The sequence below is a fragment of the Poecilia formosa genome, unplaced genomic scaffold (assembly GCF_000485575.1).
Source record: "Poecilia formosa unplaced genomic scaffold, Poecilia_formosa-5.1.2 Scaffold38, whole genome shotgun sequence".
Lineage (NCBI taxonomy): Eukaryota > Metazoa > Chordata > Actinopteri > Cyprinodontiformes > Poeciliidae > Poecilia > Poecilia formosa.
Genome location: NW_006799977.1, coordinates 1,266,125 through 1,290,911, shown reverse-complemented (window position 1 = coordinate 1,290,911; position 24,787 = coordinate 1,266,125). Strand labels below are relative to the sequence as shown.

The 24,787-nt window shown below is 37.1% G+C and overlaps 2 protein-coding genes across 31 annotated transcripts in view; one reads left to right on the top strand and one right to left on the bottom strand.

Moving 5' to 3' along the window:
- Positions 1–418: 418 nt before the first annotated feature.
- atg4c (autophagy related 4C, cysteine peptidase) lies at positions 419–11,952 on the bottom strand. 4 transcript variants are annotated; one of them, XM_016670879.1, is made up of 12 exons: positions 11,852–11,952; positions 11,697–11,753; positions 11,473–11,594; positions 10,648–10,731; positions 10,327–10,545; positions 8,057–8,396; positions 7,262–7,332; positions 6,084–6,286; positions 5,307–5,385; positions 4,442–4,518; positions 2,921–3,040; positions 419–2,588 (listed from the first exon to the last, which is right to left on the bottom strand). In XM_016670879.1, the coding sequence occupies exons 3-12, from the start codon at positions 11,546–11,548 to the stop codon at positions 2,427–2,429; spliced, it is 1,431 nt and encodes a 476-aa protein (XP_016526365.1). In that variant the 5' UTR covers positions 11,549–11,594; positions 11,697–11,753; positions 11,852–11,952; the 3' UTR covers positions 419–2,426. The 4 variants fall into 4 exon arrangements, with proteins under 4 accessions (XP_016526365.1, XP_007550922.1, XP_016526364.1 ...); XM_007550860.2 differs by having other exon boundaries at positions 11,473–11,599; positions 11,852–11,951; XM_016670878.1 differs by lacking the exon at positions 11,852–11,952 and having other exon boundaries at positions 11,473–11,599; positions 11,697–11,845.
- A 1,783-nt stretch (positions 11,953–13,735) lies between these two features.
- Positions 13,736–24,787, top strand: part of dock7 (dedicator of cytokinesis 7) — a 49,055-nt gene continuing 38,003 nt past the window's right edge. For 26 of the 27 annotated variants that reach the window (XM_007550858.2, XM_016670841.1, XM_016670840.1 and 23 more), the window contains exons 1-14: positions 13,736–13,868; positions 17,411–17,510; positions 18,430–18,605; positions 19,190–19,258; positions 19,347–19,476; positions 19,873–20,085; positions 20,255–20,340; positions 20,443–20,509; positions 20,971–21,120; positions 22,020–22,100; positions 22,365–22,527; positions 23,110–23,252; positions 23,332–23,425; positions 23,532–23,694. In XM_007550858.2, the coding sequence (XP_007550920.1) occupies positions 13,831–13,868; positions 17,411–17,510; positions 18,430–18,605; positions 19,190–19,258; positions 19,347–19,476; positions 19,873–20,085; positions 20,255–20,340; positions 20,443–20,509; positions 20,971–21,120; positions 22,020–22,100; positions 22,365–22,527; positions 23,110–23,252; positions 23,332–23,425; positions 23,532–23,694 (1,673 nt within the window). In that variant the 5' untranslated portion in view covers positions 13,736–13,830. The remainder of the gene's footprint in view (positions 13,869–17,410; positions 17,511–18,429; positions 18,606–19,189; positions 19,259–19,346; positions 19,477–19,872; positions 20,086–20,254; positions 20,341–20,442; positions 20,510–20,970; positions 21,121–22,019; positions 22,101–22,364; positions 22,528–23,109; positions 23,253–23,331; positions 23,426–23,531; positions 23,695–24,787) is intronic. The other variant, XM_007550857.2, reaches the window with a different exon arrangement.

Genomic DNA, 24,787 nt, shown 5'->3' with positions numbered 1-24,787 from the left:
CCCCACAGAAGGGACATTTCCCTCCTTTAAAAAGCACAGCTCATCATAATACAAGAATTTGCATTGTACAGGGAAAACAGCAACAAGGCAGCAGATCATCTATGGCAACAGAGCTTTGCACACAAGGATATTTTCTTTTCCTCCACAGAGGAACACAATTGCTGCCAGTGTCACTGGGTCACATTTTTTCCCGGTTCCTGGTTAATGGGCTGTAGAGATGGTTAGCACGTACGATTAGTTTTAATCTTCTACATTTGACTGGGTGAGAAAAGGCACTGAATTTATTTCAACACGGTGAAGTTTGCATGCCGTCCTAAAAATGAAGCAAACATTTCATTTTCCTTTAACTTTTATTTTAGGGTGGTTATGAATTTTTCAAGTACAGAAAGAAATAAACTTATTCAAGTAAAATACTTTATTTAGCTCCTTTGTTCAACATTTTAATTTACAAAAAACATTTTCAAAAATACAATTTTATAGTGTTTAAGTGACAATGACATTTGCTAGTGTAGTGTTGGAAATGCATCAGAGAATATTTGAAAGATATTTACAGCAGGGCATGTCAAATGTACCTTAGATAAAAAGTAATGCTTATTCATACAGTAAATGCATCTTATTTTATATTGCACTTTTCTGACTTTGATTCAAGTGTTTAATTCATGCTGATGAAAATCTGTTGTTCATAAATAAATGATTCACACCAGCAATCTTCCAGTTAAGAGATCAAAGCACATTGGTGGTATGGTGTCAAGACTTTGATACATTATTGCTCAAAAAAAAAAAAAAAAAAAAGCTCAACTATAACTTAAGTAACTCTGTGCTGACTTGTTAAGAACTTTCTTCAATGTGTGCATTTTTTCCTTCATGTGTTTCATAGATTAATCTAGATTAAGAATAGAAAGTACAGAAATCAAAATAGCTACGCTACCTTTATATAGCACTTTGACTTCACTTAAGCTGCTGACGAAGTGAAATATTTAAAGTGTTCATTCACCTGGAACGCATTGTAAATACTCTAGATTAGTGGTTTGGTACCTCATAGTGTTAAAGTCACTCAGTGTGCAGTCTTAAAAACCTTTTACAGAACTCCAACTAAAGAAAAATATGGTGAAGTGCATTTTGATGTAAAAGCTAGAAAAGAAAAAAAAAGATTACATTTTATATTGAACATTAATGCCACAAGTTCTTTAAATTATGCCTCTGTAGCTAGCATACAAAGTTTAAGACTCACAGGTCTAGATCCATGATTCTCAAACTGCAAAAGTAGTACCACTTATTAAACAATGAATACCTTTAAAAAATAACCCAACAAATTAATCTGCTTTTAATTTTCTAAAAAAAAAAAAATCTGGTAAATAACTGGGCTGAATTAAACAGTGAGCCTGGAATAAATATTTCCGCCATTTATGCTTTGGTCCATTTACCTATGAAGTTGAAACCTGGTTCTGGGTACAACATCAAACCCAGCTAATAATGTTCTAGTTCCAAGTTTAAAAGCAGATGTTTTGTTTAGTTCAGGCTACTTATTACTGACATCAAATTTTTTTGCATTTCATTAAAAGTGGCAACATGTTTTCTAGAAGAGGCTGCCCAGTACTATGGGTTTACAATTTAACTTTTTTTTTTTACAGCTGCTAAAACTACATTTTATGATTTGTTTACTTGAAAATGCTTCAACCAATTATGTAGAGTTATTGGATACAATTTTGTGCATTTGTTTGATCAATCATGACAAACTGAACTAGTCAAATTTAGGTTGTGCTACCGTTTTAAGTTAGCACAACATGACTTAGTATTTACTAGCACCGATTATAAAGAGTGCTGCTCTAGCTGGAGATCTTATTCCAAACATGTCTGCATGACACTGTTTGTACTGAAAGATCAGGACCGAGTCAGTTATACAAATATCTTCAAAACAAATGCAACCAAATCCTAAACCTGGGGTTTCATTTGGAAAAAAATATATATATATTTTAAAGATGATTTATAGCTTTGTTCAAAACATTACGGTTGTTAATTTATTCCCTACAAACTAACCACACTACAGACTTCAGTTAGTTTAGATGCTGTTGTATCAAAGTGCAAGCTGTGCTTCTTTCTAATGTAAATGTTTGACCTTCCAAAGTTGGATTTGTTTTGTTGAGTCAAGTTAATTTTATGAATGAAACCCAACTTCAGATGTCTGAACCATTTTGATATAAACATACCGACTACAAAAATACAAATAGTAATGCAAAATACAGATTTCTCAATTCTACATGTAAAAAATGTTATGAATTTAGATTCAGTAGACCACCACATAATGTTGCATAACTTCCCAAAAATAATCCACCGTTTGCACTGCCAGACAAAAACTGACAATGCAGTGGATTTCAACAGTTAGAATCGTTATGAGTGAACATTTCTTGTACCGTCAAATTGGGCTGTCAGAGAAGCACAAAGTCTCCGGACGTAGTGAAGGTTCTGCGTGCATCCCTAGGAAAGTGCCATTCCCGCTTCTCTGCACTCAGATCCACCGGCAGCTCATAATCTGTGCTGCGACCTTGCACAAAAGTAAACGCTGGATATTTTGCTGTCGGCTCCAGCAACTGGAACAAAAACAGCAGCAACTTTTATTTTGCATTTTTACACCAAAGACAGTGTTTTGATGCTAGTTGAATTAATTTTACTGGTAAAATAAGTAGCTTAAGCACAGACAGATATAGGCAGGAACAGGGCTTTTGAAATAGCTGTACAGCTGGATGACAAGTCAATTAGATTTGTGGCTAAATGCTGCCACCTACTGCTCAGCCAATGTAGGACTAGCACAATGAAATTAATCTAGAAATTGTTTTAAACAAAAACCCCATCAAAACCAATATCTGGAAATTAGCACTACAAGTTATTTCAAGGTGTTCTGAGTTAGAGAAGGTTTCTTTACCTTGGACAGTTCTTCCCTGATTCTTTCATAATCTTGAGCGCTTTTAGAATAGAAACCAAAAGTGCAGCTTGGATCCATCTTGCTAAAAGGCATCTTCTTCGGTGAGGGGCAATGGTATGACTAGCAAAATTAAGAGGGAAAATCTAGACATCAAAATAGAGTAAATATTCACACCTGTCTAGAATACAATCTTCACTTAATGAAAAATCTTTATCTGCACCAACATGTATGCATTTTTCAACTAGTCTATTGCAATGTTGTAAGGTGCAGCATGAACTGAATGAATCAATAAAAAGTAATTTTTTTTAACTTGCAGAAATTCAACTCATTTCTCACTTTTTTCCTGTATGCTTAGAAAAATGCATATTAAAAAAGTTGGTGCTTTAAATGAGGCAATATTGTGTTTTCCAGCCATATAGTGTTATAAAACAACTGTTAATTGTACTTCCTGATTTAACATCTTGAAATTGGTCTTTGTTTAAAAACTCCTGCTCTTTCTGAAACTCAGCCTCCTGGAAATTAATCTTTCATCTATTAATCCGTTTTTCCCAGCATTGCACTGAGAAGTAGCTGGAATAATTAGCTCAGCAGATGTGCAGTTTCACCAGGTGCGCTAGATAGTCTGATGGAGCTGAGTAGGGGAGTCGCAGGGAAGGGCTGCTCTGTGAGGCGGAAGTTCAGGAGCTGCAGCTTAAAGGTGGAGCTACGTCCCACCAAGCTTTTTGGACAGCTAAATAGTTGCCATGGGAGATTAAATGATCTCAAACGTGCATCAAAGAATCAAACACTGCAGGTATATTCTTAATGTGGGAGTATTAGAATATGATGCAGACCTAAAAAAGATTACAAACTTCTCCTTTAATATCACAAATGTATCCAGAACATGGGTTAAAATTGCTACACCATTTCGGTCAGTAAATGACTCGCTGAATGTCTAAGCACCAAATCCATTCTCAATCAATTGCTACTGTATCAACCTTCCAGACCACTCGGATCTGTTTCTGGTCAACTCTCCATCTCCAGAAACAGAACCAGACGGGAGCAAGATTCACATTCTACCCTCTAATCTGGAACAAACATTCAGAAAACTGCAAAATGGCTGCAGTTCTTTTAAACCAACCTGGGCTTCCTCAACATTTCAGCAGAGCCACAGGCTGTTCATGCAATGATGTAGCCCCAAACAGGGGGGGGGGGAACCCTTTACCAGTGTTATGCAATTTTCTATCTTTTAAGGAAGTTAATTTGGGTTTTCATTTGGTTTAGACCAGTCAGTTGCCACAGAACTAAACACTTGAAATGCACCACTCAATGTCTAATGAATCCAGATTCCAGTTAAATCTGCATTCTCAGTATTTCTTGGGTGGCAGCTTCACTTACCTGAGCAGCAAATAAATCAGCCAATACATACTCTGATTGGGCGGAGTGCTGCTTTAAGACTCACACCTATAAGTACTAACAGAAACTATAAAATCCACATCTACTGGAGCCCTCAGTCAGCTCGTCTGTGTAATTGTACATTACCTGAAGAGGGAAATCGCTGGTACTGACATTCACAAAAGACTGACAGTAATGAGGGTCCATGTAAATCAAGCTGTCATCTGCAAGGACAAAACAAAAGACAAGTTATTCAAAAACATTAGATTATTGCAGAGAAAAAAAAAAAGTGCTTCTCCTCAATATCTATGCAGAGCAGCTCAAAGTCACCCACCGGACCTACATGTTGGGGTTGTGTGCGTCAAATGTGCCTTCAAGAAGGCTGTTGCTTTTTAATATCCAGCAGGGTGGATTAAAGTCTGCATAATCAGATGCGTTTGTACAAGCACATTTTTTACACCAGCAAGAAAAGAGGCTGTCATTTAATTTTTGTGTGGGGAATTACTTTTACAAACACGCAATTATATTCGACCGTTTTGCATATGATGAATGCAGTGCTGAGCTGTGCACTGGCAGGGAGAATGTATTGCTTGTCATTTAGACATCATCCAACACTGTATTTCAAATGGGTAAAATGTAAATGCGTAAATATTGACTGCCAAGATGTACAACTGAAGGTTTCTCCTGGCTGCTGAAGGTGATGAAGAGTGGCTCACTTTGGGCGCCTGGATGAAATTTAATGCATGCCGCCTATGGAAATCAATTATGGTTTACAACTTGGGAGGTTTACTTGTGATAAATGGACGAGGTTTTGATGGGTCAGAGAGAATAAAGTAAGCCCCGCTTCACTCGGTTTCATCTCCACTCCTCTTCGTTTTCCTCAAACATGAATACATTAACTTACTTTGTCTCTACACATACAAAGGGTATATTATGCAAAAGATAATTTGTTATTCACACCAGCCTCTATGCGAATGCATCTTTCTCAGTTTTCCATTATTCTGCCACTAACCTTGAAATCCCACAAAGTAGCAGGCATGCTTGGGCTTCCCTCCGATGATGCCTATGCAGTACTCGAGACTCAGTATCTTCTAAATGAGCAAAGAAGCACATATGTCTGAATTATAGCTCAAATTATTTCATAATGCACTGCAATTAACTCTGGAGATGAACCAAGAAATGAGCTTGTGACCTAAATAGGCCAATTTTCAGTTTGACTGGGTCTGACCACTGATCGATGTTTAATGTTTATTACTTTGATGAAATAAAAGCAGAACAATCTCTGGATCATCTTTAAGCTGAACAGTAGAAAATGACTATTGCCTGGTGACAGGTTAAAAACTCTAAATGTGATCTTTTCTGCTGAGTGGATGCACCACATTAACACTCTTCAGTATTGAAGTTGTTACAGAAGGAAGCAGATTTAAAGTTAAGAATTTTCGATCTCAGTGTGGTGTTTTGAAACAAAGTCACAGGAAGCACAAAAGGCATACAAATATTGAATTTGACAGATTTCACAATTTCCCTTTTTCTAATATAAATTCGAATTAAAAACAAGTATTTTGGCTAATGTTGATTTAAGTCGTCATTTTAATCAGAATTGGTGTAATTCAATATCAACCAGTCAGAGCTTTACAAAGACCTGAAATCATCCACAAAACTGATCTCAGCAAATGTAAAAAAACATTCTAAATTTGCAATTTACAACAATGACTATCTTATGACAAAGATCACTTTGACTCAACATTAACCCTATGAGATCTTAAAAAAAAAAAAAAGTATCACTCACTTTTGCAAAGCCAAAATACTCTGGGTTTGTCCTTTCTCCTCCCAGCCTCACAGGTATGAGGATGATGACTGCTTGGGTCTCTGGCAGCATGGCGGTCGCCGACAGTTCAGTGTGTTCTACAACAGGAGGACCCTCTGCTGTCCCACCTGAGGCTTCTCCTGCCTTCGGTGCCTTGTGACAGTCCATGACATCCAAACTGTACACTAGAAAAGAAACGATGCAAAAGTTCAACTGAGTGATGTCTGTGTTTAGGACACAAGTCCATTTTAAAAAATATTTTAAGACATTAGGCTACTTTACATTCTGATAATTTGTCCATATGACAAAACTGAACTACATATTGGGCACTATTGGAGAATTTCATACCATTTTGTTGTTTGACACAAAAGCCACTTAAACTTTTTACTGATCTTGATTTTTCTTCAATAAACTCATTTATAACATTTACAAAAGTGCTTTACTCATTTTCAGTCTGAGGACCACCATAAGGTCAAATCATTGCCTGAATTGATCAGAACACTTCAGAGTCGTTCTGAGCATTCAGGATCAGATGTTGGCTTGATCAGTGCAGACCTGCAAAAATGCATCCACTCTTTTCTGGAGCGAGTAGGAACCTTAAATTCTGTTTTACACATTTTCTCTCAAATATTTTTCTTTTTAACAGTCATTATTCCATCCAGAAAGCATGTTAAGTCTGTAGAGTGGAAATAAATGTTTAGACTCTTCAGAATTAGAAAAATGTGCATTAACTGTTTCACCAAGGAAACAGGTCAGATTTGAATGAAGAAAACTCCTCTCCCCTACAGAAGTTTCAGTTACTAAAGTAAAATTTTACCAAGGTTGACTGATTTCCAAAAGAATCAAAAGCTTTAATGTTTCTCACTGCAACTAGCACTACTGCACTAACAAAAATAAAGCTACCAACTCACAAACAGCCATCTTCTGCTATTAAGACAAACATGAATCAGCTGAGATACTGAGGTTAAGAGGAGGTCATGGCAGCATGTTATGATTTGAAATGGATGTGATTGTTGTGGGGAATAGACACAGAACAGACACACCCCGTCCCCCACTTTTAGCAGCTGGAATCTCAACAGCAGAACAGAGGAATAAAAGCAGTCGACTCGGGCGCCGTGCCCAGTTTCCTGTACCATCAACGGCAGCATCATCTTTTATACCTGTGCAGTCCTGGGAGACGTAGACAGTTATACCCGCCAAGCCAGGCTCCGTCGCTTCCTTGACAGCTTCCCTAAAACAAAAAGGCAGGAAGAGAAGACAGAGGCAAGTAAGAAAAGGAGAGAAACTGAGGGAGAAAGCTAAGTTTACATTGAACAAAAAATATGGGACATTACTACTTTCATGTTGAAAAGGGAACATTACTTTGAGTTGTGCTGAAGAATGTTTTGTCAACACTACACCGACACGTATGATACCAAAAGAGCCATGGCACAACATTCATAGAGCCACAAACACCGTTCCAAAAAAAAAAAATAAAATTCTCATTTGTAATACTTATTCAGGATGCCACTTTGTTTTAAAAAAAAAGTGATAAGCTGTGCACAGCAACATTTTAATCATATTTGAATTTACTGATATTTATCGTTTGTCTTGTGGAACAAATATAGGAAAAAACTAAACATTTCTGATCCTACTACAAGTTTATTTACAATCAAAAACTGAAACTTAAAAAATCCTGATGACAAATCTTAAATATAATGCCAACCTCTAATGGATTTTTATCTCCTCCAACATGTTTGTCTTGTGGTTTTCTGATTTAAATGTTCATAATTTGTATATGTTCTAGTCATTCAAAGTGAGTTTTTAAGGTTAGGTTGCATCAACTTAACCTGGACCATAGCATAATGCTAAGCGCCATAAAAGTTGAGACTGAGATTTTAATAGTAACTTGAGTGCAGACAATGACTTAAAATGGTCATCGTCTTGCATAGCGCATACTTGAAGGTCAAACTTACTTTAAGATGTGTGCTACCAAAGCTGGACCATACCAGTCCCCCGCCTGTTTTCCCATTGCAGATCCTAAATGGACCAGTCTGTGCAGGCCCAGTGGAGCTGAGGAGACATCTGCAAACCAGGACACCAGATTTCTGTGGTACTCCTCGTTTAAATGTGTATCCGCTTCCTCTGCGAATCCCAACACCTGGGCTTGAGGTGCAAGAGACGCTCTGCTTTCAGAAATCCTGGAGGTGCTCTGCAGAGAAGCCTGCATAGAGGTGACAAATCGCTTAGCTGCTGTGGTGGTCCGTGATTCTACATCTAAAGGCGGGAGGGTGAGCGCCTCTGGCCAACACCAGTCTGCAGAAAAATGAAGGTTGGGTCAGAATCCACCGAAAGGTTGGTCAGTGGATTGAAATCAGTATAATTAGAAAACCAATTCTATGCATTTATGTTGATTACAAAATTCCTCAAGTTCCCTACATTTTCCTCTCAAATATCATTTAAAATGCAAATAAGTCATTTATTCTTTAAACCTTTGCAGCTAATCAATTCAACCTTATAAATGCAGTATAAACTGTAAGTGTATCATTTATTAATAGTTCCATTTCTGTATAGTCAAAGTAATCTGGAGCCAACTGGTTAAAATGTTTGATCCAATTGTGACAACATTCTACATTACCCTCAGCTATAGCTTCTGATGAATACATTGCATTTTCCTCATGCAAGCAATTCTCTAACATTTCCTTATTCAGCTGTGTGTAAGATGGCATTTAAATTACACCTGAACTTGACATTATTGGGCAGAACCATTTAATTTTTTAAGAGTTCTCATTTTCCATTATAAGCTGTTGTGCTCAAAGAAATTAATGTTCATTTTTGGCCAAGCCCTAATCAACCATGTAATAAGCCTGCTCTTTCTACATTTCTAACCTCAGTTTAAGAGCATTAAAAATAAAAACTCATGCAGGCCTTAAAAATAAGCCATCTTGGCTCAAGAAGCCTGAATTCTACTCATTTCAGAAACAGATTAGTCATAATTTGGTCTAATTATACGTTTGAGTGTCCCAGTATTTCACTTTAACATTACCATAGCCTTACAAACAGGGTGGGAGACGAACACAGAGCGAATGGGAGTAGACCAGGTAATAATAACCCAGAGTCAAGTCAGAAGCAGTAACAAAATGACCTTGATTCAAAGTCAATCAAATTTAAAATTGATCCATAAATACCCTGAAGTGGACCTTCATATCTTTATGGGGAAATGTTTTATTAGCGACAGATTTTAGAGCAAATTTAAAAAAAAAAAAAAAGATTTTTAAATTACTCCATTAGTCAGTGAGACTGTAAAGGATATAAGAAATTCCCTAGTTATACTTTTGCAGCCCAATCCCATTGTTACTTCCCATTTCAGGAAGTTGTTAAAATATTCCACTGATCAGTTCCATCTAATCCAAGCTATGAAGACATGCATTACGTAATATGCATCCAAGCTTCATCTACACCACAGGTGTCAAACTCCAGTCCTCAAGGGTCGGTGTCCTGCAGTTTAGATGTGCCACAGGTACAAAACACTGGAATGAAATTGCTTAATTACCTCCTTGTGTAGACAAGTTCTCCAGAGTCCTGCTAATGACCCAATTATTCTATTCAGGTGTGGTGCAGCAGAGGCACATCTAAAAGTTGCAGGACAGGGGCCCTTGAGGACTGGAGTTTGAGACCCCTGATATACACAGTTCTGCAACAGATGGTGTTTGTTATACTTGAAGGAAAATGTATGTTAGTCAAATGAAACCGCCTTAATGCATTTAACCCTTTGGAGTCTTACACATTTTGATTTCTCTGACAAACTATGATTAAAAACCCTCCAAACTCAAAGACTGAACTGAAACAACTGGACAGAAGAGTTAAGAAAAAAAAAAAATCAATACGAGTTATATAAATAAAAGTTTTAATGTCTTATTAAAAAACATGCTTTGGAACACATTACATTGATTACAGCTGTTTTATGGGCTATAATGCCATTTCCCTTATTCCACAAAGGAAAGGCACCAGTGCAGCACCAAACCCTATAGAAATATAAGGTTGAGAGCTAAAAATTATGTTTACGGGGTGAAATGTAGCTTTCAGTTTCAAATTTAGACTGATGGAAAAACAAGCTTGGTTCCTGCTTTCAACATTAGAAACATGCAAAAGTGTCAGACTTTTGTCAACTTAGGACTTTAACAAAATGCTCATCTAGTTAAAATGTTGAGCGATCCAAGCTTAACTGTTTAATTTCTCGACTCACCTCTGCCCAAGTAGTGCAGAACAAGAGCCTGAGCAATCATCATCTGCCCGGCCCTCAGCATGCAGCCCCAGCCACAGTCTGAGGTCAGGGTGCTGCCTGGCAGCGGAGGGAAATCTTCCCGGTACGTCAGCCACAAACGAGATGCAAAATCCTTTCGGAAAGCCTCTACGTTCCCCATGATGGAGAATCCCTGAAAGTCTTCAGAGGGATAGTCATCATCTTAGAAAAAAAAAAAAAATGTTTTAGATGACTGCAATAAGTTAAAGTCAAATTTTCAAAATCAGTGCAAGTTAATGTAATTTATGATATTGTGCAACTTACCGTCTGCCTTAAAATGATAGCACTTTCCCAGAAGAAACACTGGGGAGCTTCTACTGAATGCAGTCTTGGATTTAAGTGCCCAACCTAGAATACATAAACAGAACACGTATCAGGACTTTGTCAATTTACTTTAAAAGGGACCTAAAAGATTGCATTTACTCAGCTAAGTGAGAAACCCACTTTATAACTGCCACTCTGTGTGACTAGAGTTTCATGCTACCTACCTGCTTTTAAGTTAACTCATTCCACACACCTACTTAAAAGTAAGAACTTAACTTTTAAGTTCTTACAAACTTAAAAGTTTGTAAGAACTCCATTTTGAGTTGAATTCATGCTAACAGGAAAAGAAAAACTGTTAAACTAAAGTTGCAGTTATTCCCAGTAAAAGATAAATTCTCAGTAGTGACTCAACCGCAGCATGTTCCAAGAATTATATTTAGGTGCTTTTTTCTTAAGTTTCTTCCAGTCACAGTAAAGCTGCAACGAAAACCCAGCTTTTGACTTTTGTCATAACGAATAACTTGTTTCAGCAAGTGATGAGATACTACCCGTTTCTGTAAAAAAAAAAATAAAAGCGTTTTAAACTCCGCCTGGTTGGACTGCCTTGGTACAAGAACCGTGTAAATTCATACCTAGGTGATGAATTTACACTTATAAGTGCATGTTTCAACTACTCAGTTTTTGAAAAAAGTTTTGGGATCTTAATGAGAAGTCTCAATTGGCGCTGTTAAAATATAAAGACATAATTTGCAGCACTGCACTACTACATAGATGCATGCCAGCACTGTACTACATCGGTCTGCGAGCCTGCAGAAAATCACTTACTGTACTTCATATTGTGCCACATTGACATGAACTTTGTCTTCAATTTTTCCACCTCGTCGCTCCCTTTATTCTCCATCTGGACCAGCGAGGGAAAGCACCCATTCCCTCACAGCAACACCAACCTGACCTTTGTGCAAGGCAACAAACATACACACAATTTAGCTGCGATATCACTTCACTTCGAAGTACTACATAAACTGACAGCTTGCAGAAAAAACGCATACCTCAACGATTCATCAATGCAATGATGTTTTCTTGTCACAGACGCGCTGCATTTCTGTCTTCAAGTTCAAACGTGGTATGGTGTCATAAAACATGCAACATTTCCTTCATAACCCGCTTAACAACTTTGGGATCTCCCGAGAGTAGCAATACTTACGCTTTGAGGAAGTACGAACAGTAAATCTCGCGGTTTTTCGTGGAGCGGGAATGGGAGTTAGCTTGATTTATATACCAAGGCAGCCCAATCAGGCGGAGATTAAGACGCTTTTTTTTCCTGCAGTTTAGTATTTTAATTTCAATTAAATATTTCGACATTTATTTTTTTTAACAAAATAATCGCCATATTCTGTTAGAAGCATATAGTAAATGGTAAATATAATGTTTTCACTCTACGTCAGCATGAGTAGTATTAAAGAGGACGTATTCAGCTATGAGTAACAACTACTTGAGGGGTGCGCAAAGTCGGTCCGGTGCGTGTTTTAGTTCTCTCCCTGGTTTAACACACCTGGATCAAATGATGGTTCATTAGAGGCCTAAGAAGAACTCTGACATACTGAAATGGTTGTTACTACCACTAGGGAGAGAACTAAAACTTGCAGGATGCCGGCCTTCGAGGACAGACTTCATTGAAAGAAAAATAAAGGGATAAAAATAACAGCGATCCCAAATTTACATGTAAGCTAAGGCCCCCCTGGTTCCACATTGCGCTTCATCTTATCATCATGCAATGTGTACAGTATTATACTGCTTTTTCTCTTACATGTCAAGAAATGGTGAGGTACCTAGAAGAAGATGTATTAAAAAGTGCAAACTTCACCAGCGTAGATCAATGTCAGATAGAGAAATGTCAAGAAATACTAGTTTTATGATTAACCCTCCTTCTTACTCCTTACATCTTAAATTATGTCACATTCCAAGCAATATTAAGAGGAGATGCTCAATAACTGTCATAGGCTAGCGCTATGTGGACAAAATATATATAACTAGATCATCTGCTTGCGTCAAGTGGCTAAAAAAGGCAATAACAACTGAACATCCTGTTCCACAGTCATTAATCAGCTCTATTAAATCATTCATGAAGACTTTAAAGAGAAGACAAGACAAAGTTTTTCATAAAAAAGGGAAGGTTCACTGAAAGGACAAAATCCTCACCAAAATTTTGAAAATACTGTAATGAACTTATACAATAACTTTTCATGACTCACATATAGTCAAAAGATTTATAGACATCAATGAAATACATACAAATTGCCTGTCATATAGATCTAGAATTTACTTTTGAGGAAAAAAGAATGCTTGTCTGCACTCTACTTTAAATCTTTGCCAAAGATCCAAATAAGATGTTTCACCCACAGTTCATTGAAAAAACCCTGAATGCTATGGCCTAGTAATTTATCATGTCTTCTATTTTTCTGGATTTATATCATATAAATCTGGAGAAAGATCTTGCTGAAATCTAATATGTTTTGAAGAAGAAGAAGAAAAAAATACATTTTTACCTTGTATATTTTTGCTCACAGCCAATATTTCTACTTTAAACAGTTTGAATCAGAAATCTACAGTAACATATGCTTCATTCTGATTCATTCCTTATTAACAATAGTACTAGCTGTTTTAGGAATTTGAATTAGTAATATGATTAATACTTTGTAATCCAGAGGGCTCTTTTAAAAGGGTGTACACTGATATTAGAGAAACCATTTTCTGAGCAAGAAGAAGATGCCAGAATAGTGGAATCACAACCCTTGAAAGTTGGTTTTTAAAACTTTTAGAACTTCTTATTGACATGCATAAATAGAAAGCTACTACTTCTATGCTACAAATACTACTACTACTACTACCACTAATAATAATAATAATACTTGTTATTATTATTATTATTATTATTATTATTATTATTATTATTATTATTATTATTATTATTATATAGTAGCTGTAGCTGAAATTGTGATATTAGTTCAACTGAAGCTACAGAAAAGTGCGAAAGCTCATTCTTGGGTGTGTTCTGTTGCGTACTACTCCTGCCTTTACGGTAATGATCCCATTCTCCCGTTGTCCCTGTGGCCGTGTTTTTTCTGAGTGAAGAGCAGAGTGCCTGCCTGGGAATTTTCTGAAAGCACATCAGCGGCCACTGCCATGGCTGAACGCCGCGCATTCGCCCAAAAAATCAGCAGGTAAAGACCGGAGACTCCGAAATGAGCGCTGTAAATGAACACTTCTGAACGCCCTTTTCTTTTCGCTTTCATGTGGATCTCCCTCAGACCACCGCTGCGGGGAAACCCTGCTAAAGGAGGCCCAGTAGCCTGGCTCCTCCTAGCTAACCTCTAGTTAGCTGTAGCGGCAGAAGATGCTCAGACCCACCCAGACAGACAGCTGTTCTGCTAGCTACTACTTTCAAACTACACTAAATGCAAACAAATGGTTGATGGGAATGTGTATACGAATATATTTTGGCATGACAAAAATATTTCCGATATCTGTCCTATCCTTAAAACGGCTGAACTATAATGAAAGGAAAACCGTTAATTCTGGTCTGTTAGCTGTCTCGTCTACAGTAGCTAACGATGGGAAGCTACTGTAACCGCTGCTGACGCTCATAGAACTTTGTGGAGCTATGTGTTTAAGATGTCTGTAGATCACAAACGTGTAACTTTGATGATTAGAAACAAATGCCTTTCCCAAGAGCAGCCAAACACTGTGATAATCTGCTCCCGGCTCCTCAGACAGATCAATGTAATCTCCTTAACAAAGAGGCTTTGTGCAAGCTGTCAAATGCCACCGTTCCTTCTATTCTACACTTCAGCATTCCAAATGAACGCATTTCATCTTTTTTTTTTCTGATGATTTAATGCACAGACAGGCAAGTCACTATGCATTTGTTTAAGGAAAACACCCACTTGTTTGCCGTTTATGAATTCTGTGTGATAAGATCTGATGAAGAATGAGGAAATCTGGAAATTATGAGGAAGAATAACATTCTAACTGCCATCTCTTTATGTTCTTTAAAAAAAAAGAGGAATCAAATCACCAGTTGTGTTTTGTATCATTGTGTACATTTGGCAATTGACATTGTTGTCAAGATAAATCTGATAATAAAACCAAAATGTAATTAATGGTATCAAGTATTAAAGTATTATATAGTGTACACACACACACACACACACACACACACACACACAATTACCATATTAATTGAACACAATTACCACAACTGTGATTTAAAGATTACTAGCTCTCTTCAAAATATCAGAATTTTAATTCTGAACTGCAACCAGTGTAAAATGTTATATCTTGTTATAATTGTACTTAATTAAAAATAATCTTTTCTGCATTTTGTAGTTAATTGTTCGTTTGTTTAACCTTAAACATTACTGAAGGACATCAGGTTTCTAAGCATGATCAAAAGACATTTAGTCAGATAAACTCCTTTCAGTTGGTAAAAACAAAATCATGTCTTGGCAGGTTTGCATTTATCCAGCAGTTTTAATTCTGAATAGTGGATTGATGCATTTCTGGATATTTTTTAGTTATGTTTTAGTTATTTTTAGCTGTGTTCCTTGATCTTCCTGCTTGCTTCACTTTTCAGATCTTTATTTGTATAAAAAAATGAGAAAATCATCTATCATTAACTTCAAGTTCATATTTATGTGCTACTATATGTTGACTTGTCACATAAAATTCCAAAACATACGTTGGTGTTTGTGGTTTCAACATAACAAATTGTGTCAATGAGTCTGAATACTTTCTATTGTACTACATAAGGAGACAAATGTGTTTTTAGTGTGACAACAAACCTCTACTATTTAGTCATAACATGTTTTTTCTGCTTTTGAGTTTCTTGTCTTGAAATGCTCAAAAATACACAAATACAAGTCAAACTTTTGTTTACTTTACTTTCACTGTAGTGAAGGCTGTTTAAATGGTTGATCTTATTCATCTTACCGAATAACAAAAAAATCCGTCTAAGCCATGTTGATGCTTGTGAAAGTTTTGATTGCGTGACACTAAAAGCAAACTGAATGCGTTTTCTTAAACACGTATCATTGTGACCCTTGTTTACTGTGAGTTCATGTGTTATTTCTAGGTTTTAATGATGTCCAGAAGTTGTGGCCACAAAGCTATCGTTTACTGAATAAAGTTAGTCTTCTGTGTGCAGTGAGCTGTGCCAAAATTTTAAGGCACATGGGAGGACTACGGAATGTGTTTGTCACTTCTGCTTTTCTGCAGCCGTGACAACTCTTCACTGTAGAGGCCACTGGATCTCAGCTCCCGAACTTTATCATACTCACATTAGACCGGCAGGTTGGATCATAGTGCTTATTTTGACTTCTGTTTAGTAGCTTTGCCAAGCTCTCTAACGCCACTTGGTTGTTTACATTCTATCTATGATGGAACAGATATGACTAGGTTGTCTCCAGAAAATAGAACAGAGTTTATGCTAGCTCCCTGACCTACTGTATATTGCTTTGAGGATAAATCTGTTAAGTAACCAGAATGTTGTGTGAATCACCAGGCTGTTTATCATGTCATTTCGTTGGAAGTGTTGTGCTGAAAAACCAGAGACAGAAGAGAAAACCCTCTAATAAGTGGGGCTAAAATGTGAGGCTTAACTTGCTTTAACAATCTGTAATATTACAGCCAACTGCTTTCAGCTTTGCTTGAGGCAGTTAACTAACCAAGGCATTTAGGAACTCTAGTAGTTTGCGTTTGATTACATCATAATAACAAACTAATTAGATTTTAAACCATATTATGTAAAGAAATTGATTTTGTCCCAATAAATTTAAATAATTACATTTAAATATATGGCACACACAGCTGCTTTTTATTGTTTGATACATTCACATCAAAATGAAATAAAATTGTATAAAACTGATAAATATTAGAGATGCACCAATTGGGATTTGTTGTCAATTTCCTGTCCTGGCCTTTTGTATAGCTTTGATCAGTCAGTGCAGAGTAGCCATAAATCATCTTTTGGAACGGAGGCAGTTTGACAGTGTTTGAGTTCAGTTTCTGTAGAATAGAGTTTTACAAATACTTATTAGTTTGATTATTAAACTTGAATCCTGCATTTCTTCCTTGTTCAACCTCTTTCCATCTCCTGTCTGATTACTGTCACTAAAGGCCTCTACTTCAACAACAACTTTTTTTTAAAAATTACTTGTTCTCTTTCACCCTTTCGCAGCACATAATGAAGCACAGATATGTTTCATGGGGTGGTAAAATTAGTTTTCTGTTAAACATAAACATAATACATAACATTAGTCAGAACCAGCTTCCACACTTTAGGAGTGTTGTTGTCAGCTGCACCTGCTAATGCTTACTATGGTCAGCTGCACCTGCTAATGCTTACTATGGTTGATTGATTGGGAAAAACTGATCATGAACCACATTGGAACCAGAGAAAAATGGCTAAAGTGAAAGTCCATCCGCCTGCAGCATTCAAACAGTCTAAAAATGATGATATCCATAAAACTGTGCTTTTATGGTACGTTCAAGTAAATCTTGTACACAGATTTGTTTAAATATAAAAACAGCTCCAAAGTAATTTAAATCTTTTTTTATTCTCAAATGTCTGAAGTGATAAAACCAATTAACAAAACTAATAAGGTACAAGAGTATTCAAATGCGTTGTTGATATTACAGTCAGAGTTCAGGAATTGTAAATGCACTTTTTTGATGTTGACCATCTTTCCTTTGTTCTTCTCTGCAGGACTGTGGCAGCAGAGGTCAGGAAGCAGATAGCTGGTCAGTATGGCGGCTCCCCACAGCTCTTCAAAAACCTCAACGTTGGAACAACATCTAGCAACACAGTGAGTGATGTAAAGCTGTTTCCACCCAGCTGCTTTCAGCTGCATGCTTTTCTACACAAAGAGTAGATTGTAATTCAGTGTAGGTGGTCCACTTCGGCTAAAGTTGTGATTATGTGAAAGAGTCGACTTTCACTTTCACTATTTAGTATGATAAGGAGTGACAGTTGAATGACTTTGATATCATTGCTGCTGTAGTAATTTTATTGCTGCCTTGCCTAAGCTCTGACAGCTTGCTTGATAAAAGTGTAGTGCTGGGGCACCTGGTGGTCAGTGGCAGAGCAAATGCACCATATAGAGAGGCTGCAGTCCTTGACACAGCTGTCCCAGGTTCGATTCCTACTCCAGTGTTACTGCAAGTGAAGTCTACATGTCTATTCCCTTGAGAATATATAATCTCATATTGTTTCTGAAATTTTAAAAGGGTTGTGAATATTTCCCAATGTAATGCATTTCATGATGGATAGCGATTAAAGGTAAAATAGATAAAGCAGAGCAGATTTAATGCACTCTGTTAATACAAGTTCCCTTCTTGAATCTTCTGACTGAGGTTTTAAACGGGTTAATTGCACTGAAAATAGATGAGTTTGAGTCTTCTTAAACTGTACAGTGTTGTTATGCTCTCAACCTGGAGAGGTTTGGGAAGGTGTGTTCCATAGTCAAAATCAAATGCATTTTTTTAGTTTCCCAACTGTCTGGAAAATGACTGGAGAAAATTTAGCTAATGTCATGGTGCCACTCTGCTAAAAATTGAGCTGATCCAAAAGCTAGAAGTGCTCTACAAAGCAAAATTAACAAAAGAATGATTCCATACTTTGATTTTGTTGTTCCTTCACTCTACACATGGTGATAAACAACAAGTAAAATAATTCTTCCTTTCACTTTTTTTCCCTAAACCTTTCTCATTGTGTCTGCCCACCAGGTTCCACTCACAGAGGCAGTGGAACCAGTGGACTTTGAGGAGTATCTCATCACACACCCCCCCATTGTTGAGTCCGGTCCTCTCAGAGATCTGATTGAGTTTCCCCCTGATGACATCGAGGTCACCTACACACCCAGGGAATGTCGCACCGTTGTACCAGCTGTCCCTGAAGAAGGGTAAATAAAAGTTATTTAGCAACACATTTGAGTATAAAGCAGCAAATTTGCAATTAGTGCGGTGGACATGAACCAGAAAAACAACCGAAAATCACCTAAGGTTAGACATTTGTTGAAAAAAAACCTCATCAGTGGGACTGAATTGACATGGTCTGGTGATGTTTTTCTTTTCACCATCAGCAGAAGTAACAATTATGTGAGAAGTTCAAGTGCTAAATGATTGCCTTTGCTTTTATTTTTTAGTTTGAATAAGATTAAATAGTTAACTGATAAAACATACTACTGAGTTGAAATCATATAACTTCATAATTGTTTTTTTTTTCTGAAAGTATGTGTTTTCATGCTTACATCAAAACATTTGTAAAGTTTCTAACAAACAAATTAATGGAAGGTTTGACATATTGAGTAGGTCTATGGCAAATGATGCATTATTTTTATGCATAGCTATTCTAGCCTTACATCGCAATATTTTATGGGCTGTTACATTGAAACTTGGGATGTGTCAGAAAGGTTCTGTCTTTTGTGTATTTGTTTGTAGTTATGCACTCTGATATTAAAATAATGCTTGTCTGATCGGTTTGCAGGGACACTGACACTCATGTCAGAGATTGTGTCAGGTCATACACAGAAGACTGGGCCATTGTTAACAGAAAGTAAGGCTTTCCTTATTAACTCTTTGCACCATTTCATTCCCATATTGGGTGATTTACTGTGTATGTTAACGGCTGCTTCCGCTTTCAGATATCATAAACTTGGCACTGGTTTTAACCCCAACACTCTGGACAAGCAGAAAGAACGTCAGAAAGGTTTACCTAAGCAAGTGTTTGAGGCCGATGAGATGCCAGACAGCAGCAGCTATCAGGATGACCAGGTATCGGCTTCCATCTCCCTATTGACAAGATGCAGTGAATCACACAAACTGTCCTTTCTCTTGCTCTTGTTCTTTACGTTTTATTCTAAGTGTTTCCTAAATGTGATCTTTGTTTTTAGGGTGCATTCACACCAGCCCCAACTAGTCCACTTTAATCACATTGTAGTTCATGTGCCTAGAAAGAGCTGTTTGTTTACGTAGGTGTGAATGTACAATTGAACTCTGATCCAGACCAAAAAACAAACTGCGGTCTGCCTACAATCCTGGGTCTTGGTTCAGTTGAAGTGAACTGTAGTGTTGTTTGAATGCATATGTGAATGCCAAATGGATTGGAGTTTTCCTGCTCCAAAAGTAGGAAGTGGACTACAGTTATGATTTTGATTGTGTTTTTTTTAGGATGATCTGAAGAGGCGATCGATGTCTATAGATGACACTCCACGTGGCAGCTGGGCCTGCAGCATCTTTGACTTGAAGAATTCCCTCCCAGACGCTCTTCTCCCTCACCTCCTCGACCGTGCTCCCAACGAGGAGATTGATCGGCACAATGAAGACCAGCGCAAGGCCAGCCGCCATCGCGAACTCTTTGCTTTACATCCCGCTCTCGATGAGGTAACAGCATTTTGAATTTTGATTCTCAAATTAACATCTTGTCTCTCAAAGCTTTTAGCTTTTAGTTTTGTGCATCACTTAATCCAAATAGGACTTTGATTTTTGTTTTAATAACTGATTACCAGTATAGTTTCTGGTGTTCAGCTGTGCTTTCTTTGTGCATGTGCAGGAGGAGCCCATTGAGCGCCACTGTGTGCCTGAAGTACCTAAAGAGCACTTTGGCCAGAGGCTACTCGTCAAATGCTTGTCCTTGAAGTAAGTGGTGGAGAGGCTTTTTCAGGAAAAAAGAAAAGCTCTCTAGTTATATTTAACTGCTCCTTTTTGCTGACTCACATGTTTTTACTCCCCCTTTTGAAGGTTTGAGATCGAAATTGAACCCATATTTGCTAGTTTGGCCTTATACGATGTCAAGGAAAAGAGAAAGGTAAGCTGTTATGCTTTTTTCAGTTCCTTTCCTGGCCCTGAGTTGTGTGGTCACTTCTGCAAACCATTAAAATTGTTGGGAGGATAAAGGAAATCTGATGAGTGGACTATAAAAATTTATGCTGTGTTCTGTTAATGTTTCAAGAATCTACAGTTGTTAAATCACACACTGGAATTATGTTACAGTAACAAACACTAGAGGGTAGCAGTGGCCTTGAGATGTAGCTCTCTCATATATATATTGCCTCGCTTCTGGGCTCTATTGATTCACCAGGGGCTCATTTTTCTCTGAAACTACCATGTTTGTCAGCAACTGTGTGCAAGAAATCAAGATGCAGTTACAAAGCCATTGGCTAAAACTAAAATAATATTTTATTATTATTGTAGCGTATTTATTGTCATATGGATGCATTTTTTTTGTCTAAAATAATCAAATTATAACTTATTTTCTGTTCCCTTTAGATATCCGAAAACTTTTTCTTTGACTTAAATTCGGAGCAGATGAAAGGAATGTTGCGTCCGCACATCCAGACGGCAGCCATCTCCACTCTGGCGCGCTCTGCCATTTTCTCCATCACCTATCCTTCCCAGGATATTTTTCTGGTCATCAAGGTGAAGCAGCTGTGCTATAATTTCCTTTGCATCAGTGATGAATTAAAAAATTCTTAACTACTTTTAATTCTTAAGAATTAAAAATGTTAGGGGTAATACTTTATGTTGATTATAACAGAGATGAAGTAAACAATATATTTGAAATACAACAATTACAACTAACTAGATGGTCTATGTAGTCACTAATAATAAAGGAAGTGATTTAAATTTCTTTTCATGCCTTAGTAGTTCATAACAAACACGTTTTTCTGGGATGTCTGGGAAAACATAGATTTTTATGCGTTTTGGCCTTTCATCCACACAAAAACTCAGTTTGATATTACTAAAAGCAATTATTTATCAGTGAAGATTTCATAAATGGTTTCCAAAGTGGAGATTTGAGAAAAATCAGTATTTGTTTTTTTTTTGTGTTTACATAAAATTAAAACTTAGTTTTAGGTTTGCACATATTACAGTCTGTGGCAAAGAATGCACCAGTGCAACCCCACTTGCTTTGGCACGATTCCCAATCAACATAGTTTTGTTTTTTATTAACTTTATATTCTAATATGGTATTTAAAAGTAGTTCAACCTATACTTCTGTCCACACAAACGAATCTCCTGGCCCCATGTTTAATTTGTAACAGGAAGTGGTGGTTGTTCTGAGGGATTCTGATTGGCTGATATAGATTTTAGCGTTGCACTATGCTGCCCCCTATAGGTTTGGTTTAACATGTTTAAAACATCGCTCAAGGAAATATTTGTACAGGTTTGTGTTGATGGAGCCTTTTCTGGGAAAAAAAAAGTGTGTGTGTGTGTGTGTGTGTATATATATATATATATATATATATATATATATATATATATATATATATACACACATTAACCTGTTGTTTTTTTTTCTTTTCTTTTGTCAACAGCTAGAAAAGGTACTACAGCAAGGTGATATTGGAGAATGTGCAGAGCCTTACATGGTCTTCAAGGAATCAGATGCAGCCAAGGTACGATCAGTCGGAATTAGATCGAAAAATAAATGCTGAATTTTATATCTGAACTGAAGACATAATGTGCAGGTAATCCATATATTTACCTGGATTTCTTTTTTTGATGGCTTGTTTTGACATTTGTTTTATCAAAATATACAGTATTAGCATTTAAATTAACTAATGGGAGCGATGTAGTGCTTCAGGGATGGACAATAATTTGTGATGTGATTCTCTAATTAGTAAATTGCTAGTATGCTTCATTTAATATATTTTTTATAGAACAAAGAGAAGCTGGAGAAGCTCCGAAGTCAGTCAGAGCAATTCTGTCAGCGTCTGGGTCGCTACAGGATGCCTTTTGCATGGACCGCCATCCACCTGATGAACATTGTCAACAGTGCCGGCAGCCTGGAGAGAGATACCGAATTAGAGATGAGCCTTTCAGGTCTGAATAATAACTCAAACAAACATTGAAATGAAAACTACAGATGTGTAATTCCACAAAATGTTTACGCATTTGCACTTAACTGGAGAGCGTTAGAAGCGCTGGCAGCCATGCATGAGCCTTTTGGACCTGTCAATGTATTCCCACCCTTTGAAATCTTTATCTAAAAAAACCTTTCTGATAACAAATACGAAGAAAAGTCAGAGAAAATAAACATCCAACAAAAACATGCAGCTATATTGATCCCTGGAGTGTTACTTTGAGTTGTTTGTTCAGCCTTTGGTCCTGCAATGTTTTCTATTAGCTGCCTTAGTTGCTGGGCAGATTAGAAATAGCTAAGTTTGGAGTGCAGGGGTTAACCACAACCCATCTATGGAGGCCTTAGTTCTCAACGCAGCCGTCGCAGGTTCGATTTCTGGCCTGGTGACCTTTGCCGCATGTCTTCCCCCTTCTCTCATTTACCCTCTTTCCTGTCAATTCACTATCAAATAAAGGCCACTAGAGCCAATAAAAACTTAAAAAAACATAGCTAAGTTTAAAAGGTTTTTTATTCTAGATTTTGTTTTTCTTTAATATTTAAAGAGAGAAAAGGCTCATGGTCAGAACGGAGGAACTCGAGCATCATGGGAAGGCGTTCCCTGGAGAGGACCACCAGTGGAGATGAATCCTGCAGTCTGACAGGATTTAGGCCTGCAACACTTACCATTACAAACTTCTTTAAACAGGTACAAGTTTATTCAGAAAACCCATTATCTTTCATTATGGTGTTTTAATTCATTTGCTTGCTTTCATGCTTCATGATAGGAAGGGGACAGGCTCAGTGATGAAGATTTGTTTAAGTTTCTGGCTGACATGAGGAGACCTTCTTCAGTCCTGAGGAGGCTCAGGCCCATAACAGGTTCTGACAACTCTTCAATGTGTCACCTTTTAGGACATTGGAAAAACAGAACAATATTGTTCAGTTTAGTTATTTATTTTTTCTTTCCTACCTTTTATCACCATAGCCCAGTTAAAGTTGGACATCTCCCCAGCTCCAGAGAACCCCCATTATTGCCTGACTCCTGACCTTACCCAGGTTAAACCTTACCCAGACAGCAGGGTGCGCCCCACCAGAGAGATCCTGGAATTTCCTGCCAGGGATGTCTATGTGCCAAACACCACGTACAGGTACACAAAAATAGTTTTTACTTCAAGAGTTTTCTTTAATTATGTCTGTCTCATCATTTTCAGGAGACCAATTAAATCTCTTCTCATCCATTTACCTTATTTTGAAAATGACTTGATTAATTGGGTCAGTTCACTGTTGAGGTAAACAACAGGAATGTTTAACTCATTCCTGTTGTTTTGTGAAGGTCACAGTTGCCAGAACACTGCACACACTGACAGCACCTGCATGCACAGACAGATTCGATCTGTGTACATAGTGGATGTTGTCCACCTGAATAAGGGCTATTTTTGTCAAGGTGACTTAGAAAACTAAATGTTACCAGACAGTAGCCCACAGGGCGCACTGTTGCCAGACTTGCTGGTTTGCATGTAAAAAGGTTTCCATCCAGTAGAGACTGATTTATCACATTCTATGATTGAAAGAAATTTTTTGTTTCTCAGGGTGAAGGGAGGAGGTGGGGGAAACTTTTGGTATTAGCATGTTTTAAAATTATCTTCAAATCCACCATATTATAGTTTTATGATCACAAAATAAATCCAAAAGTGCTGACATGTCGGACATGTAAAAGACTAAATACAACATGGCTGACTTCCCAGGATGTCTTCAAAAAGTCATGTCAATAACGATCAAACGTATTTAAATAGTTGACATTGATCAAAGATAACTTCCTGTATAGAAGCACAGGTTTTAGAAGTTTGTTTGTCTGGAGCAAACAAGCATGTTAGTACAATGTCAGAGTGCTAAGACAATACCAATAGCCTTATAGAAGTAGCATTATTATTGTTTTTAATCAAGTGAGTTGAATCACTACCATAAAATGTCCATTTAAATTGTACTTAGTGATGTACTTTAATTAAAAATAATTTAGACAAGGGGACTGCAGGCTTTACAATCTCAAGAGCCAATTTTGCCCTCAGTCCAGCAAAACAAAACATGTGAAGAGCCGCATATGTTACATGATGTTCTGAACAAAGAAATACAATTTTTAGTTTAAGAAGGAAAAACATGAAGTATTTTTGCTAGAGAGAACAGATATATCTTCTTCTATAATATCCTGATATTTGTTTGAAAAAAAATTTAAATAAAAATAAT

Coding starts and splice junctions, on each gene's coding strand:
- atg4c (XM_016670879.1), bottom strand. CDS start 11,548: ATGGAGAATAAAGGGAGCGACGAGGTGGAAAAATTGAAGACAAAGTTC. Junction 5,386..6,083: donor AGTATTTTGGCTTTGCAAAA/GTGAGTGATACT, acceptor TTGCTCATTTAG/AAGATACTGAGTCTCGAGTA. Junction 4,519..5,306: donor CTACTTTGTGGGATTTCAAG/GTTAGTGGCAGA, acceptor TTGTCCTTGCAG/ATGACAGCTTGATTTACATG.